The sequence below is a fragment of the Rhinoraja longicauda genome, chromosome 23 (assembly GCF_053455715.1).
Source record: "Rhinoraja longicauda isolate Sanriku21f chromosome 23, sRhiLon1.1, whole genome shotgun sequence".
In the NCBI taxonomy this organism is placed as follows: domain Eukaryota; kingdom Metazoa; phylum Chordata; class Chondrichthyes; order Rajiformes; family Arhynchobatidae; genus Rhinoraja; species Rhinoraja longicauda.
The window spans coordinates 33,234,057-33,244,539 of NC_135975.1; the positions used below are offsets into that span (position 1 = coordinate 33,234,057).

A 10,483-nucleotide genomic window follows, 5' to 3' on the forward strand; every position below is an offset into this window, starting at 1 on the left:
GGCGCGATGGGCCGAATGGCCTACTCCTGCACCTATTCTCTATTGTCTATTGAGTAGTAGAACTCTGTTCTTGATCACACAACCTTCTAACCTAAGAAGCAAAAGTCAAACTTCAATAAGAAGGTAGTGACTTGGGCCAAAACGTGGAGCTGATTTACTGTTGTCAGCTATACATTGTTGATCAATCATTAATTTGCCAGCATTTTGTGCACAATTAACTTGGAAAAGGAACATATATATTAATATTCCTTCTGGTGACATCCAGTAATATGGATCGATTGCTTTAAATTAGACCCACGGTTATTGCTTTTGAATATAAAGCCATGTAAATTGAATTGACAAATAGCATCCAGTAACTGTGTTTACAACGGGTTTACAATTCAGTTAATAATTATTTACTGGCAAAGTTTCACAAGGTTTTACTGAGGCCTTATTAACTTCCTCCCGCACTGCCAGTAAAAATTCTCACAAGTGAACTGATCTTTTAAGAACCAGCTAGAAATAATGGTAGACACAAAAAGCTGGAGTAACTCAGCGGGTCAGACAGCATCTCTGGAGAAAAAGAGTAGGTGACATTACAGCGAATGCAGCGCCGGAGAACTGGGTTCGATCCCGACTACGGGCGCTGTCTGTACGGAGTTCGCACGTTCTCCCCGTGACCTGCGTGGGTTTTCTCCGAGATCTTCGGTTTCCTCCCACACTCCAAAGACGTCCAGGTTTGTAGGTTAATTGGCTGGGTAAATGTAAATATTGTCCCTAGTGTGTGTCGGATAGTGTTAGTGTGCGGGGATCGCTGGTCGGCGCGGATCCGGTGGGCCCAAAAGGCCTGTTTCCGCGCTGTATCTCTAAACTAAACATTTCAGATCGAGACCCTTCATCAGACTGAGAGTCAGGGGGGAAAGGGAAAGGAGAGATATAGGCAGTGATATAGAGAGATATAGAACAAATGAATGAAAGATATGCAAAAAAAGTAACGATGATAAAGGAGGCAGGCCATTGCTAGCTGTGGGCTAGGTGAAAACGAGTTACAGACAATGAGACTCAACAAGACGACTTTGAACCTCGTGGGTGGGGGAGGGACAGAGAGAGAGGGGATGCAAGGGCTACATAAAGGTCGATAAATCAATATTCATACCGCTGGGTTGTAAGCTGCCCAAGCAAAATCTGAGGTACTGTTCCTCCAGTTTGCGTTTGGCCTCAAGCCAATAGTTGTGCTTTTTTTCCCCCCCCCATTCTTTAATCCCGACTGAAGCTGAAAAGTGTTGGCAGAGGAACAAGGGGAATCAATGAACCCTGGGCTTACCCTGTTCATGTCAACAATAAAATTCTCAAAGAGGTTCCAGATGTGGTTGCTTGTGTAAATCTCCTTCATTTCCACCTCTGTGTCCACGTAACAATGGTTCACAAAGTTCACGTACGCCTTCTTCACCTGTCAGGAAACACGTTTTGTTGATTCATCAAGGAATTATTTACAACATGGAGCAGTACAGCACTGGAACAGGCCCTTCGGCCCACAATGTCCATGCCGAGCCCGACGTCAAGTGAAACTAATCTCCGCTGCCTGCACATGATCCGTATCCATGTTTCATAAGGGTTTTACAAGGCACAGGAGCAGAATCAGGCCATTCGGCCCATCAAGTCTAATACGCCGTTCAATCTATTTTTCCATCTCAACCCCATTCTCCTGCCTTTTCCCCCAAACCCCTGACACCCGTACCGATCAACAATCTGTCAATCTGCGCCTTAAAAATACCCACTGACTTGGTCTCCACAGCCGTCTGTGGCAATGAGTTCCACAGATTCACCACCCTCTGACTAAAGACATTCCTCCTCGTCCCCGTTCTAAAGGTACGTCCTTTTATTCTGAGACTGTGGCCTCTGGTCCAAGACTCTCCCACTAGTGGAAACATCCTCTCCCCGTCCACTCTATCCAGGCCTTTCCACCTTTTGGGAAGTTTCAATGAGGTCCCCCCTCATCCTTCTAAACTCCAGCGAGTACAGGCCCAGTGCCGTCAAACGCTCACTGTATATGTGCCTGTAAAAAAGCCTCTTTAATGCCACCATCGTTTCTGCTTCCACCACCACTCTGGCATTGCGTTTTGGGCACCCACTGCTCTGTGTAAAACAAATGTGTCCCGTACATCTCCGTGCCACCTGGCCCATCTCCGTGCCACTTGGCCCATCTCACCGTAAAACCATGAGTTCCAGTCTTTGACATTTCCATCCTAGTCACAGAGTGACATAAAGTGGAAACAGGCTCTTCGGCCCAACTTGCCCACACCGGCCAACATGTCCCATCTACACTAGTCCCACCTGCCTACCTTTGGCCCATACCCCTCTCAACCTGTCCTATCCATGTACCTGCCCAAACGTTGCGATAGTCCCTGCCCCAACTACCTCCTCCAGGAGCTCGTTCCATACCCCCACCACCCTGGGGGATAAAGGTTCTGAATGTGATATCCATGTTTCATAAGGGTTTCACAAGGCAGAGGAGCAGAGCTAAGCCATTCGGCCCATCGATGTGGCCCGGTCCACTCGGCCCATCGATATGGCCCAGGCCATTCGGCCCAGCGATATGACCCAGGCCATTCGACCCATCGATATGGTCCAAGCCATTTGGCCCCTTGATATAGCCCAGGCCATTCGACCCATCGATATGACCCAGGCCATTCGACCCATCGATATGGCCCGGGCCATTCAGCCCCTCGATATGGCCCGGTCCATTCGGCCCATCGATATGGCCCAGTCATTTCGGCCCATCGATATGGCCCAGTCCACTCAGCCCATCGATATGGCCAAGGCCATTTGGCCCATCGATGTGGCCCGGGCCATTCGGCCCAGCGATGTTTCCTCCCGCTCCCCAAGCCCCTCTCCGAACGTTACCGTGAGCGACACAGCGTGCCGTCAGGAGGGCTGATGGGTGAGGCCGCCCCTACCTCAGGTATGCAGTCGTCGTGGGTCACCACCCTCACGATGTCGTCCAGGGGCAGCAGGGAGTTGCACTTGATTTCAGTGTAGACGTTCTTGCCCTCGGTGCAGGCGGCCAGCAGCTCCACCAGGGTGACGTGGTAATGTAGGGCACCATTCTCATCGCACCGCTCCTGATCCGACGACATCATTTGCAGCAGCACAGGGAAGGAGGCTCGATCATTGTAGAAGACCAGGACGTCTTCCCCTCCATTCGCCAGCTGTGGGCACACCCAGGACACACCCTTCATCAGGCACGGAACCTCAGTCCCCACACAGACACAACACTCCCTCCCTCCCTCGCTCCCTCCCTCCCTCCCTCACTCCCACCCACCCTCGCTTCCTCCCTTCCTCCCTCCCTCCCACCCTCCCTCCCTCCTTCCCTCCCTTCCTCCCACCCACCCTCGCTTCCTCCCTTCCTCCCTCCCTCACTCACTCCCACCCACCCACCCTCGCCTCCTGCCTTCCTCTCTCCCTCCCTCCCTCCCTCACTCACACCCACCCACCCTCCCTCCCACCCACCCTCTCTCCCACCCACCCTCACTTCCTCCCTCCCTCCCTTCCTCTCTCCCTCCCTCACTCCCACCCTTGCCTCCCTCCCTCACTCACTCCCTCCCACCCACCCACCCTCCCTCACTCCCTCCTTCCCTCACTCCCACCCACCCCCTCTCCCCTCATCTGGCACAAAACCTCATTCCCTTTACAGACACAACAAGCTGGAGTAACTCAGCGGGACAGGCAGCGTCTCTGGAGAGAAGGAATGGGTGACGTTTCGGGTCGAGACCCTTCTCGTCTCAACCCGAAACGTCCCCGTTCCTTCTCTCCAAAAGTGCTGCCTGTCCCGCTGAGTTACTCCAGCATGTTGTGTTTATCTTCGGTTAAAACCAGCATCTGCAGTTCCTTCATCATAATCATCATCATCATAATCATCGTAATTATACTTTATTAGCCAAGTATGTTTTGCAACATACGAGGAACTTGATTTGCCATATAGTCATACCAATAAAAAGCAACAGGACACACACAATACATTTTAACATGAACATCCACCACAGTGACTCCTTCACATTCCTCACTGTGATGGAAGGCCAAATAAACGTTCAATCTTCTTCCCTGCTTTGTCCTCCTGCGGTCAATCGAGCCTTCCTACACTTATTTCCTTGATTGTGTATCTGTACATTGTGGACATTGTAATAACGTGTATTCTGCTGACTGGTATAGACTTTAGACTGGAGAAAACAGCGTGGAAACAGGCCCTTCGGCCCACCAAGTCTATGCCAACCAGCGATCACCCCGTACACTGGCACTATCCTACACTCACTAGGGACGATTCGACCAGTTTTACAGATGCCAATTAACCTACAAACCTGTACGAGCGTGGGAGGAAACCGGAGCACCCGGAGGAAACCCACGCGGTTACGGGGAGAACGTGCAAACTCCGGACAGACAGCCCCCGTAGCCAGAATCGAACCGGGGTCTCTGGCACAGCGGTAGAGCAGGGAAAATTTCTGATTTTTACTGATGCTAAACCTGCCCGTCTTAGGAATGTGGGAGGAAACCCCCTTGAACAGAGATCGTTTTTCCTGAACTCCTTGCGAGGGGACATTCCACTCACACAATGCGGTAGAAGTGATGTCGGCACGGTGGCACAGCGGTAGAGTTGCTGCTTCACAGCGCCAGAGACCCGGGTACAATCCCGGCCACAGAGTTTGTACGTTCTCCCCGTGACCGCGTGGGTTTTCCCCGGGTGCTACGGTTTCCTCCCGCATTCCAAAGACGTGCAGGTTTAGCTTCAGTAGAAATTGGAAATCTTCCCTCTTGTGGAGGATAGAACTAATGCACGGGGTGATCGCTGGTCGGCACGGACTCAGTGGGCCAACGGGACTGTTTCCGCACTGTATCTCTAAACTAAACTAAACTAAACTAGACTGCTGTTGCGAGTGAGTGAGATGTAAATACTGTTGATGTCGAGTTATCAGGTAATCAATCGAAGGTATTTATTCACAAAATGCTGGAGTAACTAAGCAGGTCAGGCAGCATCTCGGGAGAGAAGGAATGGGTGACGTTTCGGGTCGAGACCCTTCTTCAGACTGACACTGTGCCAACACTGTGGGTGGCAAGGCAGAATACAATAGACAATAGACAATAGGTGCAGGAGGAGGCCATTCGGCCCTTCGAGCCAGCACCGCCATTCAATGTGATCATGGCTGATCATTCTCAATCAGTACCCCGTTCCTGCCTTCTCCCCATACCCCCTGACTCCGCTATCCTTAAGAGCTCTATCTAGCTCTCTCTTGAATGCATTCAGAGACTTGGCCTCCACTGCCTTCTGAGGCAGTGAGTTCCACAGATTCACAACTCTCTGACTGAAAAAGTTTTTCCTCATCTCCGTTCTAAATGGCCTACCCCTTATTCTTAAACTGTGGCCCCTTGTTCTGGACTCCCCCAACATTGGGAACATGTTTCCTGCCTCTAACGTGTCCAACCCCTTAATAATACATGAGGTAACACCACATATATCTATCACGCAACAAAAGACATGTAGTAATGAAGCATAAGTCGCTCCAAGATTTTATCAGGACTCATTCATCATCATATCATCATCATATCATATACATACAGCCGGAAACAGGCCTTTTCGGCCCTCCAAGTCCGTGCCGCCCAGTGATCCCCGTAAATTAACACTATCCTACACCCACTAGGGACAATTTTTTTATTATTATTTTTTTTTACATTTACCCAGCCAATTAACCTACATACCTGTACGTCTTTGGAGTGTGGGAGGAAACCGAAGATCTCGGAGAAAACCCACGCAGGTCACGGGGAGAACGTACAAAATCCTTACAGTGCAGCACCCATAGTCAGGATCGAACCTGAGTCTCCGGCGCTGCATTCGCTGTAAAGCAGCAACTCTACCGCTGTTGCCCTTGATAGAGTGGATGTGGAGAGGCTGTTTCCACTAGTGGGAGTATCTAGGACCAGAGGAGCTTCACGAGAATGATCCCAGGAATGATTGAGTTAACATATCATGAGCGTTTGTCAGCACTGGGCCTGTACTCGCTGGAGTTTAGAAGGATGAGGGGGGACCTCATTGAAACATACAGAATAGTGAAAGGCCTGGATAAGAGTGGATGTGGAGAGGATGTTTCCACTAGTGGGAGAGTCTAGGATGAGAGAACACAGCCTCAGAATAAAAGGACGTACCTTTAGAAAGGAGATGAGGAAGAATTTCTTCACTCAGAGTGTGGTGAATCTGTGGAACTCATTGCCACAGAGGGCTGTGGAGGCCAAGTCAGTGGATATATTTAAGGCAGAGATTGACAGGTTCTTGATTAGTGCGGGTGTCAGGGGTTATGGGAGAATGCCGGAGAATGAGAGAGATGGATCAGCCATGATTGAATGGCGGAGCAGACTCGATGGGCCGAATGGCCTAATTGTGCTCCTACGTTATACTGTATGAGCTTTAGACTTCAGAGGCACATTCTATGAAGATATAGTCTTTACAGCTCATGCCAACCACCGCTCACCACTAACACTATCCCACACACTCGGGACCATTTACAATTTACAGCAGCCAATTAATCTACAAACCTGCACGCCTTTGGAGTGTGGGAAGAAACCGGAGCACCCGGATAAAATGCACATGGTCACGGGGAGAGCGTACAAACTCCGTACAGACAGCACCCGTGGTCAGGATGGAACCCAGGTCTCTGGCGCTGTGAGGCAGCAACTCTACCGCTGCGCCACCGTGCCGCCCTTATGATAATAATCTTATGATCTTATTGTCAGCGCTTGGAAGAAAGTCCGAGCCCAATTTGGGGTGTTATGGTTTTATTTCATTTTATGTAACCCTGCCCGACCCCACTGACATTTTCATAAGTTCATAAGGGATAGGAGCAGCAAAAGGCCATTCTGCCCATCAAGTCTACACCACCATCTTTCCCTCTCAACCCCATTCTCCTGCCTTCTCCCCATAACCCCTGACACCTGTACTAATCAAGAATCTATCCATCTCTGCCTTATCCATGGACTTGGCCTCCACAGCCTTCTACGGCAATGAATTCCACAGATTCACCACCCTCCGAATAAAGAAATTCCTCCTTATCTTCTTCCTAAAGGAACGTCCTTTAATTCTGAGGCTGTGACCTCTAGTCCTAGACTCTCCCACTGGTGGAAACATCCTCTCCACATCCACTCCATCCAAGCCTTTCACTATTCTGTAAGTTTCAATGAGGTCCCCCCCTCATCCAGCGAGTACAGGCCCAGTGCCGACAAACGCTCATCATGGGTGAATGCCCTCATTCCTGGGATCATTCTTGTAAACCTCCTCTGGTATCATCCTGGTAAACATGGAGGAGCAATGGAGGACCTGGCTTGGGGGGACTGCCATGAGGGAGGGGGACGAGGAGATGGGGGGAGAGCAAAGAGGGACCAGGCGCAGATAACTTTGTAACTCTGTCCGCGCCCTTTATGGGCGACTAGTTGCATATCTTGGGTACGCAAGCAAAGAATCTCACTATGACTTGTTACATGTGACAATAAAGTATTCATTCCGTCCTCCCTCCCTCCCACCCACTCTCCCTCCCTCCCTCCCACCCACTCTCCCTCCCTCCCTCCCTCCCTCCCTCCCTCCCTCCCTCCCACCCACTCTCCCTTCCTCCCTCCCACCCACTCTCCCTTCCTCCCTCCCTCACACCCACTCTCCCTTCCTCCCTCCCACCCACTCTCCCTTCCTCCCTCCCTCACACCCACTCTCCCTCCCTCCCTCTCTCCCTCTCTCACTTCCTCCCTCTCCCTCTCCCTCCCTCCCTCCCTTCCTCCCTCGCTCAATCCCTCCTTCCTTCACCCTCCCTCCCTTTCCCTTCTTCCCTCCCTCCCATCCACCCTCCCTCTCTTGCTCCCTTCCTCTCTCACTTCCTCCCTCCCTCCCTCCCTCTCTCACTTCCTCCCTCTCCCTCTCCCTCCCTCCCTCCCTCCATCAGCGGCCATGTTGTTACCTCAGTCATCACCATGTCTTGACACTTCTTGACGTACTTCCCGTCGGCCTTGATGATGGTCTGCAGGAACTTGAGATACATGACGTGCCGCCCGTGTGTCTCGATGCAGTGCACAAAGTGCTGCACCACCCTCTCGCTGATCTCGTTGCACAGGTGGTAGTTGCTCAGGAAGATGTGCCGCACCGTCTCCGCCTCCTGCAGCTGCAAGGATTAACGTGGTGCAACCATCAATGCAGCAACGGTCAAGGCCAACGCCATCTCCCCCCCCCCCCCCCCACCTTCAGCCTACACTCTCTGGGGAATGGATGAATGGATGAATGAATGAATGAATGAATGAATGAATGAATGAATGAATGAATGAATGGATGAATGGAGAAATGAAGAAATGAATGAATGAATGAATGAATGAAGAAATGAATGAATGGATGAAGGAATGAATGAAGGAATGGATGGATGAATAAATGAAGAAATGAATGAAGGACTGAATGAATGAATGAATGAATGAATAAAGAAATGAACAAATGGATGAATGAATGGATGAATGAAGAAATGAAGAAATGAATGAATGGATGAAGAAATGAATGGATGAATGAATGAATTAATGGATGAATGAATGAATGAATGGATGAATGAATGAAGAAATGAAGGGGCGGCACGGTAGCGCAGCGGTAGAGTTGCTGCTTTACAGCGAATGCAGCGCCGGAGACTCAGGTTCGATCCTGACTACGGGTGCTGCACTGTAAGGAGTTTGTACGTTCTCCCGTGACCTGCGTGGGTTTTCTCCGAGATCTTCGGTTTCCTCCCACACTCCAAAGACGTACAGGTATGTAGGTTAATTGGCTGGGTGAATGTAAATATTGTCCCTAGTGGGTGTAGGATAGTGTTGATGTACGGGGATCGCTGGGCGGCACTGACTTGGTGGGCCGAAAAGGCCTGTTTCCGGCTGTATATATATGATATGATATGATATGATGATGAATGAATGAATGAATGAACGAATGAATGATACTTTATTGTCCCATGTATCTGGGTACCGAGATACATTGAAATGCCTTGTTTTGCGCACAACCCAGCAGTACACATTGTGCGGCACGGTGGTCCAGCGGTAGAGTTGCTGCCTTACAACGAATGCAGTGCCAGAGACCCGGGTTCAATCCCGACCACGGGTGCTGTCTGTACGAAGTTTGTACGTTCTCCCCGTGACCTGCGTGGGTTTTCTCGGAGATCTTTGGTTTCCTCCCACACTCCAAAGACGTGTAGGTTTGTAGTTAACTGGCTTGGGTTGGTGCACTTGGTATTAGTGTAAATTGTCCCCAGTGTGCGTAGGCTTGTGTAAATGTGTGGGGCGCCAACGTGCCGCCCTTAGAGGTGGAGGGTAAATCCCAACAAATTATGGTTTTCCGACCTCTCCTTGTGCAGTCGGGAATTTGCCTGCAAACTGATGAGCCTGTTGCCTGGTAAAGGCCGAGCTCGTGGGACCGGTGACGGAGTACGTGCCCGGTAGACCCGGCTCACCCACCGCGGTCTCCGGATCAGCCCCGAGCCACTGGCGGCAACGGGAGCCGCGCCTCCCAGAGCCAGGAGGCCCGGCGAGATCAACGAGGGGGCCAGGCATGGCAGGACCACCGAGAACAAAGACAGGCCCCAGTGGAGGGCCACAGAGAACAAAGACGGGCCCCAGTGGTGGGCCACCGAGAACAGACGGACCCCAGTGGAGGGCCAAAGAGAACAAAGACGGACCCCAGTGGAGGGCCACAGAGAACAAAGACGGGCCCCAGTGGAGGGCCACAGAGAACAAAGACGGGCTCCAGAGAACAACGACGGGCCCCCAGTGGAGGGCCACAGAAAACAAAGACGGACCCCTGTGGAGGGCCACCGAGAACAAAGACGGGCCCCAGTGGAGGGCCACCGAGAACAAAGACGGACCCCAGAGAACAAAGACGGACCCCAGTGGAGGGCCACAGAGAACAAAGACGGACCCCAGTGGAGGGCCACAGAGAACAAAGACGGGCTCCAGAGAACAACGACGGGCCCCCAGTGGAGGGCCACCGAGGAGGGTCCCGCCAGCAAGGTGGGCCGCCGAGAACAAAAGGCAGGGGGAGGGGGGAACCCAGTGGTGGGAGAGAGGGGGGGACCCAGTGGTGGGGGGACAGTGGGGGGGACCCAGTGGTGGGGGAGGGGCCAGTGTTGGGGAGGGGGGACCCAGTGTTGGGGGAGGAGGGGACCCAGTGGTGGGGGGACACAGTGGGGGGGACCCAGTGGTGGGAGGGGGGGGCAGTGGTGGTGGGCACAGTGGTGGGGGAGAGGGGGGACCCAGTGGTGTGGGAGGGGAGGCAGTGTTGGGGAGGGGGGGACAGTGTTGGGGAGGGGGGGGCAGTGGTAGGGGAGGGGGGGGGGGTGGGTGGTAGGCCTGCTGCCAATGCAGTGGCTGGCACTAGATGGGACCTCTGTAACTTTGTCTGTGCCAATACAATAAGTACAATTGTGTACTTATCTTAGTTGTTTAGAGATACAGCGCA

At 52.0% G+C, this 10,483-nt stretch overlaps 1 protein-coding gene across 1 annotated transcript in view; it reads right to left on the reverse strand.

Moving 5' to 3' along the window:
* itpr2 (inositol 1,4,5-trisphosphate receptor, type 2) overlaps positions 1-10,483 on the reverse strand; it is a 222,025-nt gene that overhangs the window by 81,887 nt on the left and 129,655 nt on the right. Inside the window, 3 exon segments of the mRNA XM_078420082.1 lie at positions 1,304-1,429; positions 2,937-3,188; positions 7,965-8,165. Coding sequence (XP_078276208.1) covers positions 1,304-1,429; positions 2,937-3,188; positions 7,965-8,165 — 579 coding nt within the window.